A 20,944-nucleotide genomic window follows, 5' to 3' on the forward strand; every position below is an offset into this window, starting at 1 on the left:
CATATAACTATTTGCCAATCACAAAACCTGAAATCAAAGTGTTTTCATGTAGTGAAAAAGAAAAGAATCAAGACATACCCAAACCACTGCATGCAGAAAATATAAAATGTAACAAAATATCAAAAATATATTAACTAAAGTTGATGAAAACGAATTCGAGGGCATTTTACATTACAGTCATGATACCTAGCAGAAAATGGTAAACGCTAGAATACTTAATCTTTGGGAGAAAGCATCATCAACTTTGTGAGCATTCAGACCTCAAGACAGTCATATCATGCACACAGTTCATCCACAATACCTCCAAGGTCCAAATCCAATACAGAATTCTAATTCAGTTATTAAAGGAGGCCAGAACAAAACAACACAAGGAATCCACATGAATGGATGTAATACAGCGGTTTTTATACATCAACAACATCTATTTTTCACCATTGAAATCTATGGAGTACCTGCAGTCAAAATCACTATCCAACCACAGGTCCCAACATGAATATATTAACTCAAACAGCCATGTGAGTGGTCATCAAATATATGGTTTTTAGAGAGACACTAATAATCAATATAGTTGTTATCACATAAAACATCTACAAGATATCACATAAATGGCACCAGCATCTAGGATGCGACAACCATTGCATACGTAAAATTTGGAAACCCCGATTCATTTAAATTTACACATACATTAAGTTCTTCCAACCTTTTAATATGATTGCAATGACCATAGATATAATCACTCATCACAAACTGATTACTCATTTATAGCACTTCCTTAACCTCTAGCCTTAAGCTCAGCAAGACGCCTTGACAGATCATCCTCATCAACTTTCTCCTGTTGCTTGGTTGGTACAGCATGCGCTGCTGGTTGTGGAAGCCCAACAGAGACCTCAAGACCGTAATCATCTGCCACTTGCTGCATCAAGCTGTTGACCTCCCCTTCCGGAGTAGACAGTGAGGTGGACCCAGCCATTGAGCTCTCCATGAACTCTGCCTGCACCTCCATGTTCACAAACTGCTTCTCAAATTGATCCATTGTCTCTGACATCTTCTGCAAATTACCTGTAAAAACAATTAGAACTATTAAGTATAACACCAACCATGAATAAAGCCACTCCTTCAATGTATGAACTCAAATTTTTGGCAAGTGAACCTTTGATAAACTATCAAAACCAAACTCCTACAATTTAACACCCAAAAATTTTGAAGATTATTTAGTCTACAAACAATCTATTTGGACTAAAGAAAATTCACACTGATAATTAGCCTTCTTTAATAAACCAAAAATCCCCAAATCCACTAATATAAATTGGATTCAAAACTAGGGCCTCACCAAACCCTGAATCTTTAGGAAGAAACTAGTGACCCACATATGTTGTGGGAGCTAATGACAGGTCAAAGCACTCAACAAACCCTGTCAAAAGAAATCTTTAGTTGCATAAACACTATCCCCAACCTCCTAGAAACCCATCACAAACTACAACCCAAAACCCAGATAACTACCCAAAAGAAATAAAAAGCACTCAAAATCTTCCAGCAGAATCAACAACCCTTTAGCAAAAGAGGTGAAAAGTACAAACTTTTCAGAGCCACTACAACCGTCATGGCTTCTTCCAGAAAGTTCATACCATTATTCATCCAAATAACACCAGGATCATACTCAATTAGACCAGCAGATAATGCCATTTGCTCCCCATAAAAACAACAAAAAGATATTACAAAACCTAACAAACAAACGAAAACGTTGTAACTCATATTATATACCAACCTTATTACCAACTAAATATATACTTTTTTAACCAAAAAAAATTCAATTTTTCACCGTAATTAACTAACCAAACAACAAAATTTACAAACTAAGAAGTAGCAATCTATACCTAATTTAAACTTCATAATTTTTTTTTTTTGCCAAACAGGATATAAGATTTGGTTTTAATAAAGAAAATTAATAGAAAAAAACAGTATTTTAACCTGATTTTCAAAAGTACAAAAATAAAAAATCAAGTTTTTACCTGTAGCAAGAGTTGATTCGAGCGATTTAACGATAGAAGCCATGGACTTATTAATATTGGTCATCTTTGCTTGGGTGTCAAGCCGAGCCACGACGGCGTCAAGGCGAGAAGCCAGCCGAAGATAGTTCATCTGCTCGGTACGCTTTCGAATGGCGTTCTCGGCATAGATTCGAGCGCCATCCATGTTGCCTTTCTCAATAGCCTTTTTGACCTTTAATTTCTCTTCCTTCTCGGCCTTCTCACACTTCTTCGCCTGCCGTTGCAACGACTTTGCCGTAAACTTCAAGTCCATGATCTGATTCAACAGCTTGTCCGTGTTCCCCATGGTGGATCTGAGAATTTGAAAATTAGGGTTTCCGAGTAAGAGATTACGATTTGGGGATTTTGAATAAAAAGAAATCCTCTGATGTCTATGTCCCCTTTAGGCAAATTTTCAGCACCTTCCTTGAGCTTTACTATATTCTTTCAGACCCCCATTTATAGATATTAATCACATATCTCCTTCTGCTTGTAAAATTTTTATTATTGTGAGTTTAATCCAATAAAATTTAGTAGATATAAATAATTATTATATTTAATTAAAGATAATAAAAAAATATTAATATATAATTTTACTTAAATATTTTTAATTAAAATTATTTTAAAATATTTTTTATATTAATTAAAAATAAAATTATTTTTATCTAATAAATTAATAAATAATGATATAATTATAATAAAATGAAAATTATGTTAATAATCTTTAAATTTTGAAATGGGGATGATTATCATTTATTTAATTTAAAATTAAAATGAAAGAAGAATTGGAAAGAAAATTTTATCCAATTTCATCACATCAATGTCTATCTACAATTTTATTTTAAGTTTTGTAAAAAAAATTTAAATTCTATGGGGTTATTGTGAGTTTTTACAAACCTTGTAGGAGATCTTCAAATTTTAACAAAGTCAAATGGCAGGATAATGTCGGCCTATTTGAGTTCCTTAATGGAAAGAAATAGAAGTTGCAATATTTTATTGCGTATTCAATTTTAAGTCTAAGTTTGTAATTTTATTCTACGCGAATGACTATCACCCCTACAAAGTTTGATATAAATCTAATTTTTCAATTATTAATTATTAAAAATATAAATATTTATTTATCGGTTAAATTTTATTATTATTATCAAGAATAAAATTATTATTTAATAAAAATATTTTAAAAAATTATAAATTTATCATATTTTTTCTCCGCTATTTTAAAGACTAATAATTCACCCCTTTCATCCAAAGTTTAAAAAATAATTATTTTTTCATATTCAAAAATTTATCATATTTTCTCTCCTATATTTAAATATCTAACAAATTGTTGTTATCAAAAATTTGAAAAACGTATATTTCTCCCTTAGAGTTTTTGCAACGATCATTATTGGTGGTTAGAGGCAACGACGATCCTATTATCTCTCCCTCAATGCTTTTCTCTCAACATTGTTCCATTCCCACCATCAACAATCAGAGAAAAAGGTTGACAAAGACACAACTTCTTCTCCGAATGAAGAAGAATCGTTGTCTTCATCAGGATGGGCAAAGGACCAAGTTGGCGAGAGAAGCTAGAGGAAAAGACAAATCAAATTGTCATTGTCTCCATCTATCGATAGTGGTGGTTGAAAAAGGGAAAAATATTCATTTTTCAAAATTTGAGTGAAAGGAATTTGTTAGAAAACTAAACCTGGGGTGGGAAATTGGTAAATTTTTATTTTTTTATTTTAATAAATAATAATTTTACCCTTAATAATAACAATAAAATTTAACAAATTAGTAGATATTTGATTTTTTAATAATTAATAGTTAAAAAATTAGATTTACATTAAACCTGGAGTGGAAAATAGCAATTTGGCCTTTATTCTATAACATATTTTTAATTAGCTAATTGTGTATATAAAATTAAATATATATAGATTTATTATATTTTATTTATAATTAATTTATATTTTATATAATAATATAATTATAAATATTTATTTTTGAAAATAAAATTTTAATATTAAAATAATATATATTTTAATAATTTTAAATTAATAATAAAATAATATCTAATTATATGGAGGAGCAATATCAGAAGAATCATGCGTGTAGGCTTCTTTAGCAGAGTCTGTTACTGATGCAATGTGTGATTTTCAGCTATGACCTTTCTGGACCCTAAGTATAAATATTGTTATTGGAAATTATGAATCCCTAGTCTATCTTGCTTCTCTTCTCTCTCTGAGGTTGCTCTTTGTCTCGAGTCAAAGGGCTCAACCAATGTAAACAGTTCATCAATTTGGTGCTTCCGTCACAACGAACTCAAACACGGCTGAAACCAAAGGCCAAAAGGCGAATGAAGCCATTCTTCCACTAACGGAGCATCAGAACCAAATGCATTTGATGATGAATGAATCGAATCCCGCCCTTCAAGCTCAGAATATGGATCTAAATTATTTTGGTTGGATGTCTTCATTTTTGTTTTGCATGTTTATTTATGTTTAAGAATAAGTCTATAAATTTACTGGACTAAATTGTCAGAAGATGGAATCCTCATGGAATGTATACTCTCACTGTCGACGGTGCATGTACCTTAAACACGAGACTATTGTTACGTTTTGTGCACAAATTGACATAGTTTGATGTTACTTAGTGTTGGAGTCGGTACTCTAAGTTAATATTTTTGATGAAACAAATTCGCAATTAAGTTGTATTTACAATTCTTTATGATATTCTTTATCTGAAAATGTTTATATATAAGATGATATAACTGTGACGATGAAATCAATGTATGTTAATTAACTCTAAAAATCTTATTTTTACATATAGTGGTCATTTTGAAAATGTTTGTGGTCTTGATATTATGCTAAACTAGGGCACAAGTAATTTAGTCAGGAGCAACATAGTGTTTAATTATCCCACTTAAAGGTAGTGACTGTTAACAAATTTTATATGTCAAAATTGTTTGTTAACGATTTGATGCAACACATGGATGTTTGTTATGTAAATGTGTCCACTTGATTGACCCACTAAAAGTATTCTATATATATGGTTTTCTCAATGTTTATGGAACATTTCTTCCAACAAAAGGTGATACATACGATCCTTTGATTTGACGTTGCTAGGCCATTTTATACAATAATTGATATGGTTTGAAATCAATCCAACGTAGTTTTTGAGACAAGATTACCAAAATAATGACAATTGGTCATATTGAGATATATACGTTATCTAAGCTGAATCAATATAATATCACTCTGAAGTATAAGAGTTGATAACTTTGATAAGTCAACAATCATTTAAATTTATGATTATAGTATGATTGAATCCTTACTCAATCCAATATAGTTCAATTGTTGATACAAATGTCAATTAACACATATTGAATATTCTCTTAAGTAGACATTAATTTTATGTCTCAACTTCGAAAAGATATAGAATGATAAAATAATCAAATTGCACAATAATCATATTATTAATAAGTAAAAGTCAATTGTTAACACTTTGTCGATTGGGTAATTATGATGTCTTGTTAGATATCAATCTTAGTTTACGATTCAAAGGTTGTTGAATTGTAAATTCAATACAAATCTGCACACTACCAATATAGCAAAAAGTCTATAGGTCTCACATAATAAGGGTTGATTGAGTTTTTAGCGGCATTGGCTTGATCGAAATGAATCATTTATGGTGTTCAGATTATCGATTCCAAGTCTCATCAAATCATAATAATAAAACAGTATTAAACTAGTTTTAGTAACTAAGTTCAATACCAAGATGATATATCATTGTATAATTTGGTGATTTTAAATTAAAAATAAAATAATAATTATTCACATGATAACATATCATCTTGATACATAATTTGATATTCAAAACTATCTAAATACAATTTTGCTCTCTGTATAAAATAACCACTGCATCCAAATATTGTTTATTAAAATATATAAATATATATAACTTGAAAGTGAAAAATATTAGAACATAATCCTCATCAATAGTGAGGCAAACCCTTACTAAGTTTTTACATTGAAAGCAATGATATTATTTGTGCATTACTCTATTTTATTATTATAAATTCAATAAAAATAATTATTTATATATATAATTTATAATCATTTTATTTAATTAAATAACTATTAAATGTGACCAAAATATGTTTACATGAATGAAATTTGAATTTATCATTAACTTTACAGAGTCAAACTTTCACCCAGTCTAATGTAACATCAGCTCCTGTGATTTAAGAAGAATAATCTAAGATAATATCTCAAAGTTTTTGCTTCATAAAGTAAAAGGAATAATTAATCAGACGCCATCATTTCATCCACCAAAAACCATCAAATCTATAAGTTATATTTATATTAAATAGTTGAAGAATATAATCAATTTATATGAATATGATCCCCACAATCTTGGCTGCCAACTTGAAGAATAATTTCTGCCATTTTCTCATGATACAAATTGCAGGATGAGAAAGAGACTTTTGAGTTTGAATTAATGGAGGATAAAAATTGGTTTTTTCTCCATTTGAGGGAGTTTTTAACTTTGTATAAAATGAAGGATTTGCATTGAATGCTGTGCCCATTGAGTTGCTGAAAAGGTATGATAGATTGCTCAACACAAAACCAAACCAAACAAAACGTTAACGCCAAATACAGCCTTAAAAAATCCACTTGTGTTGTTTCATAGATGCTTCCTGTCACCTATGTGTCATTCTGTCTGCTCTTTATTACAATACGAGCTGAGCCTCATTGCCTAGGAAGCAGCTGACTGTTTGGCCTCTATTTCACGAGTGTTTTGCGATCCTAAATTGTTGTCTTTGACCAAAACATTTTGTTTTGTGCCTTTTTTTTTTTTTTTTAGTTTTTTTGTTACGTGTTGAGAAATTGTGTTGCTGTTTTAGCAGATTCTTGTCTATCTGGTTGATTACAAGCTTTGTTTGATCTAGATACAGATACCCATTTAGCTATTTGAGTTAACATTGGGAAATCCTTTTCGTTTTTTGAGCTATTCGGATTAAAAAATGTTTCTTTCCTGTTTGTTTAATTCGAAAGAGTGAGATCCTTTTGGCGACTTCGGCTGTTTTAACAGAAAATCGTATCTTTTTGTTGGATGCATTTCCATTTCAGCAAAATTTGATTTTGATCCTGAATACAGGGGGCAAATTTGGGTCGAAGCAGGGACCCTTTCCGCTACTTTAGTCGTTTCAACAAGAAAGTCTTGGTCTTCATTGATATCATCACCACTTGATCTTCTAGGCTACGGTAGAAGATCTGTTTGATTTCTTTCGTCTTAAGTTTTGACGTGAATTCTGTTAGAAATGAATCGGCATGAAGAAGAAGAGATTGTTTACGAGATAGGAGTGGTGGTACCAAAGAGAAATGTCATAGAAGGAAAGGAGAGTCGTGATTGCGTTGAGATTCTTGAAGCCGAGTTCAGGAAAGTGGGGTTGATAGTTAATAAAGTTTCTGGAGTTTCAGATGAGTTTATCAGGGTTTGATTTCTTTTCATTTTCTTTCTATTTTTAAATGATTTCTTTTTTTAGGATAAAGACATACCTCTTCGTGATAAAATATTCAGCCCAGTATGTTTAATTAATACTAAATTTTGTTAATTTCTTTTAGCTTGTTCCTTTTGTAAAGACAATTCCTTGCTTTATTTGGACTATAATTTATTATTATCTTTTTTTAAACGGTATGTCTTTTGGAGGAACATCTGTTATTAAATATAGGCTCAAGGGAGTCATGCTTTTAGATTTTGCCCTTTTAAAGCTGCTGGGTCTTCACTTCAAAATTGTCTTGGAAGAATGACTGTGGGAGAAACCAGATTTTCACTGTTGTGTATTCATCACCCAACTCGTTTGTGTGTTGTGACTAAGTCCTTGCAATGGAGAGGAATTTATTAAATACCTGACCAATTTATTGTAATAATGTCTCTACTTAAATAAATTAGTTTCATACCTCTGAAGTTGAAACTTCACTTCTATTTTGGATAGATAGTCCTATGAAAATATAGGATTGTTCATATATGAAGTTTAATCTGAATATTCATAATGAAAGCACTTGGGGAAGTTTATTTATTTGTCTTTCTATTTTTTGGGGCTTGGAACTAATATAATAAATGTCAAATATTTACTAGCTAATAGTCTTCTTTGTATCTTGCTTGATAGCACTGGATACTCTTCCCCTCTGGATAATCCTAAGCTTTTCTTGAGTTGAATTGCTGATTTAACTATCTTCAGGTGGCCGCACCCCTGGAGACTTTGGGGAGGGCTGCAGCTCAGATGCAGATGAGGAAGCCTACTCATATTGGTAATGCCGCTTGCAGCTCTAAGTCAATGAATTTCTACTATTAGCCTATTTAATTGTTTAATTTTCCTTGATGATTAGTCCTGACATCTGACTTTCATAAGAAAAAGTAGTTATAGTTGGGTGAATATTTATTGCTTCATTTAATTTTCAGGAATGGATCTACAATTTGAATGGGAGGAGGTTGATGCTTTTGTGAATCAGCCAGATGGTTCATTGTTTAGTTGGTGTGAGCGTTTTCAGTGCTATCAACACTTACTATATGGGATTGTGAGTCTTTCCACCATTCTATTCTCCTTCCAATGTACTTTGTTTATATTCCCAGATGATCAATTTGAATTTGTTTTCCAGATAATATAGCACTTACTATAAATGTGGCATCTCAATAATTTTTTGGTTCGTGTTGCTACATACAAACTTGGCTGTTCTTACGACGGTGGTTGGATACATTCTGATTATGACTTTGTCCTCATAAGAACGATAAAAAATAAGATGACTATGGCTTTGGGGTTTTGTCTTCTCTTTTTATGTGGCCTAAAAATGATAATTTGAATTCATACAAATATAATAGTTTGAATTAAATTATCTCTTTGTGTGTTTGATTTTCACATATAACGCTAGTTTTGTCCTTTTGTTCCTATCTTCAAATACTTGTACATATAACTAAATCTGTGTAGAAACACACTAATACTTGTGTGCTTGAGCATGCAATCAATATATTCTTCACAATCTAGATAGTTCAAATTGACAGGTAAACAAGAGTGACTCTGGCATTGTTTTAAATTTTGATGGCAAAGAATTCCATTGGGAAGTTGGACAATCTTTATTGAAAAGGCTGGAATCTGAGGGCATTGTTAAACAAGTCTTTCCTTTACATGGTAGGGCAAGTTAGTTTTATTACCAAATTACGCGTAGTCCTAGTGTTATCTGAACTCTGGAAGTAAGGTAACTTTGGTTTATAGATGAAACCAAGAGGAGGAAGCTCTTGAGAAGTTGGGCACTCAGCTGGTGGGATGTGACTGACCAGCCAATCGATGAGATTTATTCATATTATGGGACCAAGGTAAGCATGATGCTGCACCATGTTCATTGCCCATCCTGTCTAATTTCTTGCACTATTCTTAATCATGATCATGTTATGTGTTTAGGTTGCAATCTATTTTGCTTTTCTTGGAAAGTTTACAAATTGGATGTTCTTTCCAGCTGCATTTGCGCTTATCTTGCAATTTTTTGATTTCGGGCAAGTCTCGCTATCTTCTCATATGTTATATATGCTGTTAATTTCTTTCATCTCAGCAGCAGTAAATTAAACTTTTCGTTTCTGTGCATAATGTTCTTTCAGATCATTTCAATGGCTAGTGCTCCCTGCTTTCTTCATAAGCATAATTTTATGGGCTGTGTTCTTTTTCCAGTTTTGGAAACGTAAAAACTATGCCCTACTAGCTCGGTATGTTGGTTTACTTTGATTGTGGTTTGCAATTATTATATGTGTGCATAATTAGACTCTCTTTCTGTGGATTTGAGTTGTGTAGATGGCATATAAATTGTACAATTGGTGCCAGCCAAGGACATAAACTTTTGGGCATGGAGTGTGGCTCCCTTCAATCTCCTCTGGAACTCATTAGAAAAAAGGGAATGGATATAAACCAGGAGAAGCAGTTATATCAAAGATATGAATGGCTGGGATATTTCATGCGATTCAGAAATGATGCTATCATTATCCTGAGCATCATCTGCCTACAGTTGCCATTTGAGTTGACATATGCTCATCTTTATGAAGTTATTGGATCTGACTTACTCAAGTAAGATTTTAGTCATGCTACCTACACTCTTGTATGTGTTAGCTTGTGATTATTTTTCTTCGTGAGCTACTAGCTTGGTATCGTGTTTTATTATGATATAAATGGAATAAATATAGTTTTAGTCTACATGTTGGTGCATAGTACCGTATTTTTAATAAAATTCTTATAATAAATTACCTTGGGATCAATTTGTTAAGGACTCTTTTGTTATCCATATAGGTATACATCAATTTACATATTACTTATTTCACATTTGTTATATGTGGTGAAGCAGAGTATCTAACATTCCACGATAATCATGATCTACAGTGATTAAGTGGTCAATTTTACAATAATTCATGTTATTGAGTTCTATTCCAACATCACTGCCACATTATATGCTGGGAGCAGGCTTCCGATAGGCCTGAATTGTTGATGATGGATTTCCCTTCCAATTTATAGTACTTGGCATCATATGTGTAGTAAATTCCTCTTGAATTTGTTTTTGCGAAATGCTTTGGTATCTTGACTCTGTTCTTGTGGTTTTCAGGTTTGGTTTGACAGGCATTTATCTTTTTGTCATTCAGTATTTCACACGGTTAGGGGGTAAACTATCAGTCAAGCTCATCAGATATGAAAACAATGAGAATACAGAGCATAGGGCTGACAGCTTGGTGTACAAAGTAATGGGCATCAAATAATACATCATATTTGTTTCCCCTCTAAATTTGTGAAAATTTCACAGAAGTTGCTTACTTTATGCTGCAGGTGTTTGGTCTTTATTTTATGCAGTCATATATAGGAATTTTCTATCATGCCCTCCTACATCGCAATTTTACAACTCTTCGACAAGTCTTGTTTCAGCGTCTTATGATCTCTGAGGTATATGATTGGATTTTTTTTGTTTGTTTTAGTTTTTCTCAACTCATTGGAAAGTTCTTTGGATTGAAATGATTGTTTCAGGTGTTGAACAATTTGTTGGAAAATTCTTTGCCGTATCTTAAGTACAACTATAAAAAATACAGGACAATTAGGTGAGAATTTCCAATTATCTTCTTAGTGTGGAATATAGGATGAGTTTATATTATATCGTCCATGTGAGTTTGTGGGTAATGGGTCAACTCTTTTTTCTGTATCTAGAAACAAGAAAAAAGACGAGAAAGAATCAACAAGTGGGAAGATCCATGTCACCTCCAGAGTGGAGAAAGAGTACATGAAACCTGCATATTCTGCTAGTATTGGTGATGAGGTAGAGGATGGTCTGTTTGATGGTAATTTGCCAGATTCTTGCCACTATCAAACAATGGAATGGTTCATCCCGAAAGCAAATAAAAAATTAAAGCATATGATTTGTTCTTTATATTATTTCGAATAATGTTGTAACATTAAAAATTGTTTAATTCTTGTTTGAATATCTAGAATCAGATATGGTTTCCATCCCTGATATAAAGGTAGCACTATTATAACTTGTGATTTTGGTAGATTTTAGTAATATGTGCCATTCAATCTTATTTTGGTTGTCTCATTTCCATTTGGATTTGAAGCATATGCCAACATCATGAAACATTTATGCCTCTGCTGAATGAATAACTCAAATTGTGTGCAGATTTTCTGGAGTTGGCTTTACAGTTTGGGATGATCATGATGTTTGCTTGTGCATTTCCTTTGGCATTTGCCTTCAGTGTGGTGGTATACATTTTTTTGTTGGTATTTTGACACAATTTCTTAGTACTTTTTTAACTATTAAAAGTTCGACATAAAGTAAAAGTTTGGCATGTAGAGCAACATCATGGAAATTAGAACGGATGCATTGAAGCTACTTTCTATGATGAAACGACCAGTTCCTCGTGCTGCAACAACAATTGGAGCTTGGATAAACATATTTCAGGTCCTCAGGCCACCATTGCACTATTGCAGTTATTTATTGATACTTCTATATTCAATGTTATTAGTTACCTTTATCTTACTAACATTGGTCTACCACTCAAATTAGCAGTTTCTAATTGTGATGTCAATTTGCACCAATTCTGCACTTCTAGTTTGGTTATATGATGAGGAAGGGAAATGGAAAGTAGAGCCGGGGCTTGCAGGAATTCTCATCATGGAACATATTCTCCTGCTGTTCAAATTTGGCTTTTCTCGCCTAGTTCCTGAGGTAATTTCTTACTTGGACCCTCCAGTAAAATTTATCCAATTCTCTTTTAACAAATAACATATATATAGAAGATTTTCTAAAACCATATATGAATAATTCAAGGCCCATTTTCTGTTCAGGAGCCTGCTTGGGTAAGAGCAAATCGGGCGAAGAATGCTACACAGGCACAGAAGGTGTGCTCTAAACAGCTACTGAGGAACTTTTCTGGTGGAGAAAGGACATTCTATGGACCAAAGAAGACAGAGTGAAGATCCATCTTTTTCAGGTTTAGTCATTTAAGGTATCTTAAACAAGAACCAGAAGTTGATGCTGCTGCTGTTGTTTTATGGAGCAGAATTATGCACCTTAATGTATGGGAGTTTGCTGTAAATTGAGCCTTCTTTCAAGCATATTTTTAAGTGGTTTTGCTGCAATTTATTGTGGTTTTTGGCTTTTTATTTTTAAATTGAAAAACTATGGCAACTTCAATACTAAAATAATCCCCAAAAAACAAAATCTATAAGAAAGGTGGGCTGATTTTACATTTGTGGTCTATGCACAGACGAATACCAGTTATTCACATTGCCTACATTTCTGAAGAAATTGAAACCAGGAGACTCCAAAAACGTAAAAGATTAAATTCTGGATCCTAGCCTCTTTTCTAGATTGAAAACAACAAAATCTGACAATCTTAGCCCCTGTTTCCGCCTTATTTACATTTTATCTGCATCAGTTTTGCACTGAATTGGCGAGCATAATCAACAATAGCTTTCGCCCATCTCACGATCTTAGCTTTCAACTCATTCGAATCCACATCTTTCAGGGATGAACCTTTACGCTCAAACTCAATGGTTATCTCCCTAAAGGAGAAACAGCTATTGAAACGTCTACCTTTGGAAGAGGTCTCATCGTCTTTCTTCAAAGCTTCTTTCTTGGTTTTGCTTTTTAAAGAAAGGGTCTTCTTCAGAGACTTGGGAAATGGTTGATGCAACAAGAGGTTCTACTGGAGAATAAAAGTTGCACAAGTTAATATCATTGTAGCTCTTCTCATGCGTGTAGTCCATCAGTTGTATTGGCTTGACTTTTCAGCGTTTTGATGCTTACATACTACAAAACCTTTGATATCTGTTTATGAGTTTAAATGATTTATTACAACATGGTAGTGCCACTAAAGTCTGATTGCTTTATTACCCAAGTCGTCAATTTGTAGTTTAAAGGTTTACATGACTATTTAACCAATCTCTTGTCAACATCCTCGAGGGATGCAAGTTTCCATATATACTAACATTTTTCTCATGTTTTAATAATATGAAATTTGTTTAAGTATGTTACATAATGAATTTAACAAAGAGCTAATGATTTGAGAAAACGCGATAATTCTTGGCCTGGTTGCTGTGAGAAACTAGCAGCTATAATGCCACTACAACAGATAATGGGGCACCTAAATTCTTTCTCCGCAGACAAGCAAAACCACACTAGCAGACTCACATAAATGCTACATTTGACACTTTAATGGCTTGGAGTATTACTCATTTTGTCCCAAACCAAAAAGTACAATAAAATTAAGTTATTTGCTCTCTGAGTCAACCTGAATGATGAATTAAGAACCTGAAATCAGGTAATAAGTGTACCTAAAACCAGATCACCAGCTTTACACCTCAACTAATGTTACATTATTTACATAGTCACAGCCTTCATCCTTCTTTCTCCTACAATAAGGAACTTTCCTGGAATTGTACAGAGGGATTCTAGCTTTCAGCAGAACAAAAAAAGTCCTGCTAAATATGCAAGGATACTCAAGAATTTAACCACATCGAAATCCTTTTCATACCAACAAATTCATGTGTAAAAACTGCATTAGTGCAGCCTCTCTCAACCAAGAACTGAATTCACGAGTTGCTTGATGCCAAAGCTCGGTGTGCTGGTCGTGCAGAACCATTGACTGCTTCTTTTATCCTACTGAACACTAATTTTAGAGGGATACACGCAATAACAGGGCCCTTTGGCTTCTCCACCACTGGCTTCCTCTCTGCTTGGACAGTCAGTGAGGACAATTTCCGTGTCTTTTTAGACAATATTCCATTTTTCCTTCTATTTGGTGAAAACCGTGATGATAATTTTCTATTCTTTGTGGAAATTCTTCCAGCTTCTGAATTTTGCTTCACTGCATAACTTGTTTCAGCAGCAGACTCCAACAGAGACACATGAGTTGCATCACATTCAATATCATCACAGTAGCCGTCAGGCAACGCCTTGACAGTAAGAGGATGACCAACAATGGCTTTACCATTCAATTTACTCATGAGGGAAACAAGGGGAACATGCTGTGGCTTGTAGCTGGCCTTCACCTCAAGCTCAATGTCATAGAGAGAAGATTCAACACAAAAATTTCTGACTGGATAATCAGACATCTGGAATCTGGAATGAACCATGTACCGAGTTTGTCGAAAGGGAAGTGACTTTCTAGGGTTGATAGAACCATCAGACAATAGTTTCACCTCTGTGGTTCTCATCTGAGGCTCCCTCTGAAGAACAGAATTCCCCCAGTGATGGTCTTCTGTTTCATTTTTGGACTTGGAGCCATGAATACCATCACAATCAACTTTCTGATCAGATCCCTGAGGAAATCCATCCAGTTGCTCTGTTCCTGCCGCATAAGCATTTGGTTCATCATCCGTAACCACATATCTTCTCGAGTAGTGTCTTCTATTCTTAATCATTTGTCTTGAGTTCCTCTTTCCCTTTAACTGCCATTTTGATGTACCTTTCTCCATCCTCTGGCTAATATTATTAACATGGGCAGCTGCTGAACTGGTAGAACCAGATTCATTAAGCCCCTCATTTTTCAAAGATACAGTTTCTCCTTGGCTGCATTGACTAGATTGTCTTCCCAAGACACCAACTTCAGGCCTCCCAGTGGAACAGGGTACAAGCATAGGAGAAAAACCTGGTAGAATCACATTATAAGTCAATGAAAGAAGGTAGTTGCCACGTGCATTTTTTTTCAGAGAGGGGAGTTGGGTGGCAACACAAGGCTGGCAACCAATGTCAATGTTACAATATATTAAGCTAAGAAAAATGCAGCACATAAGACTATAGTCATAGCTACAAAGAGATAACTGAATGGATGAAAACATGATCCATAAGTTTAAAATAAGATCTGTCTTAATGCCCACCACCCAATCAAAAGTGGTACTTTTAAAGTACAATATAATATACAAGAGGAATACTCTACCAAGTCTCAATTATGGTATAGAGTATTCTGATGTTTAAAACAGACTAATCATTTCAAATATAAGTTGCCATCAGTTCCTACATGTCAGTATAGAATAACAGTTGGACTTTCTACACGTGTGCAAAGCAAGTTTAATAAATAGCATAGAGCAAAGTTCTAGTCAGTGGGAAGTAAGGATGTGGATGAAGAGAAAAGAAGCAAACAAATTTCCTGCAGGGAAACTTGGCCTCCGATTGCGGATATTCAACAACGTTTGTGTTTTCAATTTTCAGGTGTTTACAATTTAGAAGAATGTATCCTTATAGAGTCCTGTAAATCCCACCCTAAATTTCACTAATCCCTATCTTAACTCTCATGCCAACAATAATTCTATAATCTCTATTGAGCTAGCAGCCTAGCACTTTCCCCACAGATTCTCAACCCCCTCATAGGGGAAAAGGGAAGAGGAGGAAGAGAGAGAGAGAGAGAGAGAGTCTCTCCCTCAAACACAAATGTCATTTATCCAATCAGCCATCTTGTTGTTACATAATGAATTTGACAAGATAATCTCCAACCCTGCGATCATACTCTATAACTAAAAACATTACTAGTTGAAGAATGGGAGAGGTGGCAAAACATAGGTTTATTTTAACAGCAACGTCTTTGTTATCATCTGATAGATAAAACACTCAACAAAGGACATCAGAGACTAGTTCTTGAGAATGAGAACTAAAAGAACAGTGTGATAACAAAAAGGGGAGCACAGACTTTGTAATGAACAATAGAACACAGAAAAGTAGTTTAAAGCAATGAAACGAATATAAAATATGAGATTTTAACTCTTCCAATAGATTTGAAAAGTTGAATCTGCGTTTGTCATGGAAACCAATTATTCAGACTAAAGTTTAAGTAATATGCATGTTCCACTTTGAATATTATCAACAAGAGCCCTGAACGAAAATTATGTCAACTTGGTAGCAAACCACCATTGCTCTCAAAGCTTTAATATCTTCCACGAAAATTTTCATTCTTATCTATATGCATATGGCTATCCTCACAACTTGCAATCCTCAAGTGGACAATCTTGAAACTTGATGAAGTTAGCTAACCAAAAGTGTGAAAAGCTACATGAAGTTGACAATGTCTCAATTGTGCATACCTGCAGAGTGTTTATCTGCCCCAACAAATGGCACATCAAATAGCTTGTCTTTTCCCACTTCACCAGGCACGCAGGAAATTTCACTCTCCTTTTTCTTGTGATTAATTTGAGAAGCATCACAATCATGTTCAGAAGAATTTAAATGGACACCATTTTCACAAGAAACGACAGTGCTTTCAGAGTTGTTGTTAATCACCACAGATAAACTCTTCCTTGACTCATTAGATTCCACTCCAGAAACCTTGCTGTCAGATAAACCCCGAAGAGGTGAACCATTTGAACCGGCCAGTTGATCACAGACAATTGGTACAGATACCATAGCTGTGCTCTCCAAAACTTTTGTCAAAGGTCGGCGACGATTCCTCTTCTTTAAGCACTCATGAATATTTGCCACTTGTGTTCTCTTTCTTTTCAGTGATGAAGTATGACTTTTGTTACCATTCACAGGACCTCCATTAGACATGTTTTCAGTGTATGAATCACTCAGTGAAGCACTTTCTTGTTGAGCTAACTCAGGTCCTCCCACAGCCTGGACTTTTCTTTTTGAGCCTATACCCATGCCTAGGTCCTCAAGTCCTCTCATGCGCTTACTACCCTCCATTCCATCATCCTCTGAATCATTTGGTGTTCTTCTCCTCTTACCTTGCACAGACAGTGCCTTAGAAGCAGTAGTATGATTTGACTCTTCAAAAGATACGCCAGATTGAGATAATTCAGGTGCTGAATCTGTGCAATCTGCAGAATCACTAGTTTCATCACTCATATCCTCATTTTCCTTGCTAGAATGGGACATTACAGGTGATTCTTTGGTCAAACCAACCTCACCACCCGAATTATCTGGTCTAACCCAGTAGTCAGGATGATCCATGCCTAGGCGAGCACTCTCAAGCTCGAGAGCATGAAGGATGGCATCTTCCCTCCTGGCATATTTCACCGCTTTCTTACCAGAGTTTGCTGCAGAAGCCTTTGCTTTCTGAATGCATTCATCGTACTCTCCGCAGCGAAATGCCTTCACCCTCTTAGATTTTTCAAGATTATACCAATCCCTAAATCATCAATGAAAGGAAATGTTGTTAACAATGTCAGAACATTCAAACTTATCAATGAAAAGTAACAACCATACAGAATGAAAACCAACTTTACGTAATGAAACTAGTAACAACAGTTTACATATATAAAAAGTCAGTAGGCCAGTAATTCTTTCTTTTTCTTAATCTTCAGAACCATGAACCCCACCCCTTCCCCCCCTAGCCTAGATTAAGATTTATGGCACACTTTTGGTAATGACATACTATTAAATGAAGATGCCATTGCATGGTAGTCAGTCAAGTATTGTGCAACACAATCAACTAAAATTATACTCCATTAAGATTGTCAACAGTTAAATGAAAGCACACAGAAACTAACATCTCAACGTATCTAAATGCAACATCCGCACCAGTTTCCACCACCAGTCTCCAGCAAAATTTTCCACACTATCCATTCCACCATCAATATAAAGCCTTAAATAAAAATAATAATAATAATACTTCAACTGACCTTTACCAAGTAATCATTTCTTCATTCTTGAAAACCCACAAACCCCCAAACCCACTAAACAAACTCGAGTTTGAACTGGAACCCTACTGCGTTCTACAATTTTGGGAAGTAGGCTTTTCACCAAACAGGCAGCCTCAGGAGTCAAACTCCAGACCTTTTCGGAACAATGACTCAACCAACCTCTCAAGTTCAACATGTAATCATGTTAGCAATGACAACACAAGACAAAACCAAGCCAAAAAAGAGCATTAGCAACCCTTTTATTTCTCCATTAAATATTAAAGAACATCCAGCAAAAGCTCAGGCAACAATCTCTAGAACATGAATATGAACTCCATAATACTGCAACATAAAAAATGAAATTAAAGCAGAAAGAAACAAGCAAAATAGCGCAAAAATAACAAATGAGCACTCACACACTGGCATCTTCACGACCCAGAAGCTTAACTGGAGTACCAGATCTTGGTGAAACCAAACAACCCTCAGAAACTTCATCCAGTCCCAGAATCCGACCCGGCCACCACGACCCATTTCGTCTCCGGACCCAAACCAGCCCACCCACTGTCGGGTCAATGTTATTCGTTCTATTACCATTGTCCTCAGATTCAGGACTTCCCATCACACAAACACAAAGACCGCCCCCCACTAACTAAAACTAAAATAAAAATCAAACAACACTACTAAAAAAAATTAAGAAAAAAACCCATAATCGATCTCGAAACTCAATGTTGACCGCTCATTCGCCAACAAAACACTCAGTTCTCAAAAACCACCCTCACAGTTTGCTCCTTGAATGAACGTATAAACAGCCTTTACGCCTGCGAACACAAAAACAACTTAATGGACACAAATTTATCAAGAAAAGTATTTAAAAAAAAACACAAATATCACATGCAACACAAACCCAAAAACCAAAAAAAAAAAAATGCAAACTTTAAGAAGAAATGAGAAACTGGAGTAAAGGGCTTTACAAAGAAGAAAGATCTAATGGAAATACCTAGAAAACGAGATCTGCTACTTCTGTTTTCCTTGTTTTTCGAATATATTTCCTCTGTTTTCAGAATTATTATCTTTCTCTTTTGGGTTTGTTTCAGTAGTAGTTTTTATTTCAGTTACTCAAGCATCTGTTTTTATATTTCGCTGTTGGTGGATTGTCTGGAAGCTACACGAGTGTGTCTTGTTCAAGTGGGTTTTGAACAGAGATCAGAGAAACTGATAAAGACAAATGAATTATGTTTTGTGCTTGGATCAAATTAGAATATAATAAAAATTACCTTTTTCTTCTATTTCTTTTTCACTTAGGGTATATATATAATTACAATAAAATTATTTGTATAATTTTTTATATAAATAATAATATAATATTATATAATTAAATATTATTTTATTTTTTATTTTTTATTTATACAATAATATATCATAATTTATATATAAAATTATACATCAAAATTATATATATAATATTACTTATACAATTAATATTTAAGTTGAGTCCAGTTTTGTGTTTACAATTTCTAAAGTGATATTTGTATATATATTTTTATAATATTTAGTAAATAAATAAATTACATTTACCTTGATAATTAGGTTTAAGTTTGGCCTAACGTAAGATTGAGGATTATTTAGAGGCCAAAAAACTTCTTCCCATGTATAGTATAATAAAAACTCAAAATAATTTTTTAAAAATTAAACATTCACTTATAAGTAGGGTTGGACTTGAACTAAGCTCGTTCAAGCTTCAGTTTGAGTTCGTCTCAAAAGAACTTGAAACGAGCTCGTTTTATAAAAACTCGATCAAACTAAAAATTTTAATATAAAACGGCATCGTTTTAATTAATATGTATTAAAATAATGTCATTTAATAATGAAATAATTAAAAACTCAAATTCGAAATTAGTTAAGTTGAATCCGTATCAAGTTCAAGCTTGGTTTCTAAGAGCTCAAACTCAAACTCGAGCTCTACTATATATAAAATGAGTCGAGATTGAACTTAACTCAGCTTGAATCAAACCCTATTTATAAATAAATGTTTAATAAAAACTTAAACACTTAGCATGTCTTAATCGGTAGCATTAGATCAGGGACCATAGATGCATTGATAAATTTCAACATTAGTCTAGGTCAGGGTCCTAGTAGTGAACGGATCAGATGTGTGTTGCCATACGAAGATTAAGAAATCAACGGTGGAGATTAATGAGGTAGAAGACTAAAGACCCACCGAACATCACAGTCACGTAAATTTCTATGCTTGGGTCAATCTCTCAAGACTATGTTGATTGCCCGTTTACATGCTTTCTAGAATGATTGGTTACAAGATGTTGAAGTCCAACGTGCCAAGGGAGAGTATTTTCAAAAGGCAAAAGACTTATTGTGATCCAAGGTTTTGTTTATAATCAAATTAATAAATGTATTTTTTTTTTTAAATATAATTGTTTATTTGCTATCTAATTTTTATTAAAATTTTAAAAATAAAATAAAATTTTATCATATTTGTGTTAAAAACTGGTACTTTTTTTAAATTTAGTTTTAAAAAATCATTTTTTTCTTTATTATATAGGTTTTCGTATTTTGCCAATAATAGTCACCCCAAAAATTCCAAAATAGTATAGTTACACCTCAATAAAATATTTTTTTTTTCTAACGACCGTTCTTCTAAGCGATTTACTCTGATATATCATTAACTCTAGTGTCGACATACTCTCTCTCTCCAATAGTTTTTCAAAGCAAAAACAACACAAAAATTGACTAAAATCAAGTGAGAGATTAAGTCAATTTTACACCATCATTGACCTCGTCTTTG

General features: G+C 33.7%; 3 protein-coding genes across 6 annotated transcripts; 1 reads left to right on the top strand and 2 right to left on the bottom strand.

Moving 5' to 3' along the window:
* Nucleotides 1–553: 553 nt before the first annotated feature.
* LOC123219477 (ESCRT-related protein CHMP1B-like) lies at nucleotides 554–2,462 on the bottom strand. The gene is made up of 2 exons (XM_044641462.1): nucleotides 2,010–2,462; nucleotides 554–1,059 (listed from the first exon to the last, which is right to left on the bottom strand). Exons 1-2 carry the CDS (start codon nucleotides 2,332–2,334, stop codon nucleotides 773–775), a joined length of 612 nt encoding a protein of 203 aa, XP_044497397.1. The 5' UTR covers nucleotides 2,335–2,462; the 3' UTR covers nucleotides 554–772.
* A 3,958-nt stretch (nucleotides 2,463–6,420) lies between these two features.
* Nucleotides 6,421–12,666, top strand: LOC123217940 (anoctamin-like protein At1g73020). Of its 3 annotated transcripts, XM_044639034.1 has the most exons (17): nucleotides 6,421–6,609; nucleotides 7,167–7,503; nucleotides 8,251–8,320; nucleotides 8,472–8,587; nucleotides 9,069–9,195; nucleotides 9,280–9,380; nucleotides 9,466–9,557; nucleotides 9,660–9,764; nucleotides 9,820–10,119; nucleotides 10,649–10,781; nucleotides 10,867–10,980; nucleotides 11,062–11,132; nucleotides 11,239–11,369; nucleotides 11,705–11,787; nucleotides 11,879–11,986; nucleotides 12,095–12,253; nucleotides 12,373–12,666. In XM_044639034.1, the coding sequence occupies exons 2-17, from the start codon at nucleotides 7,330–7,332 to the stop codon at nucleotides 12,499–12,501; spliced, it is 2,013 nt and encodes a 670-aa protein (XP_044494969.1). In that variant the 5' UTR covers nucleotides 6,421–6,609; nucleotides 7,167–7,329; the 3' UTR covers nucleotides 12,502–12,666. The 3 variants fall into 3 exon arrangements, with proteins under 3 accessions (XP_044494969.1, XP_044494968.1, XP_044494970.1); XM_044639033.1 differs by lacking the exon at nucleotides 6,421–6,609 and having other exon boundaries at nucleotides 6,633–7,503; XM_044639035.1 differs by lacking the exon at nucleotides 6,421–6,609 and having other exon boundaries at nucleotides 6,635–7,503; nucleotides 9,850–10,119.
* Nucleotides 12,667–13,716: 1,050 nt separating this feature from the next.
* Nucleotides 13,717–19,384, bottom strand: LOC123219215 (uncharacterized protein At1g51745-like). 2 transcript variants are annotated; one of them, XM_044641023.1, is made up of 4 exons: nucleotides 19,142–19,384; nucleotides 18,561–18,962; nucleotides 16,606–17,651; nucleotides 13,717–15,179 (listed from the first exon to the last, which is right to left on the bottom strand). In XM_044641023.1, the coding sequence occupies exons 2-4, from the start codon at nucleotides 18,761–18,763 to the stop codon at nucleotides 14,122–14,124; spliced, it is 2,307 nt and encodes a 768-aa protein (XP_044496958.1). In that variant the 5' UTR covers nucleotides 18,764–18,962; nucleotides 19,142–19,384; the 3' UTR covers nucleotides 13,717–14,121. The 2 variants fall into 2 exon arrangements, with proteins under 2 accessions (XP_044496958.1, XP_044496959.1); XM_044641024.1 differs by having other exon boundaries at nucleotides 18,561–18,980.
* Nucleotides 19,385–20,944: the final 1,560 nt, after the last annotated feature.

The sequence above is a fragment of the Mangifera indica genome, chromosome 6 (assembly GCF_011075055.1).
Source record: "Mangifera indica cultivar Alphonso chromosome 6, CATAS_Mindica_2.1, whole genome shotgun sequence".
Classification (NCBI taxonomy): domain Eukaryota; kingdom Viridiplantae; phylum Streptophyta; class Magnoliopsida; order Sapindales; family Anacardiaceae; genus Mangifera; species Mangifera indica.

Excerpts from the sequence above, each read along its gene's own strand:
- LOC123219215 (XM_044641023.1), bottom strand. The coding sequence starts at position 18,763 with ATGGGAAGTCCTGAATCTGAGGACAATGGTAATAGAACGAATAACATT. Across the intron at positions 17,652-18,560 it reads GGTCGTGAAGATGCCAGTGT|GGATTGGTATAATCTTGAAA; the intron begins GTGAGTGCTCAT and ends TTGATGATTTAG. Across the intron at positions 15,180-16,605 it reads GGCAGATAAACACTCTGCAG|GTTTTTCTCCTATGCTTGTA; the intron begins GTATGCACAATT and ends TGATTCTACCAG.
- LOC123219477 (XM_044641462.1), bottom strand. The coding sequence starts at position 2,334 with ATGGGGAACACGGACAAGCTGTTGAATCAGATCATGGACTTGAAGTTT. Across the intron at positions 1,060-2,009 it reads CGAATCAACTCTTGCTACAG|GTAATTTGCAGAAGATGTCA; the intron begins GTAAAAACTTGA and ends TTGTTTTTACAG.
- LOC123217940 (XM_044639034.1), top strand. The coding sequence starts at position 7,330 with ATGAATCGGCATGAAGAAGAAGAGATTGTTTACGAGATAGGAGTGGTG. Across the intron at positions 9,558-9,659 it reads TTGCAATTTTTTGATTTCGG|ATCATTTCAATGGCTAGTGC; the intron begins GCAAGTCTCGCT and ends ATGTTCTTTCAG. Across the intron at positions 11,788-11,878 it reads CATTTGCCTTCAGTGTGGTG|AGCAACATCATGGAAATTAG; the intron begins GTATACATTTTT and ends TTTGGCATGTAG.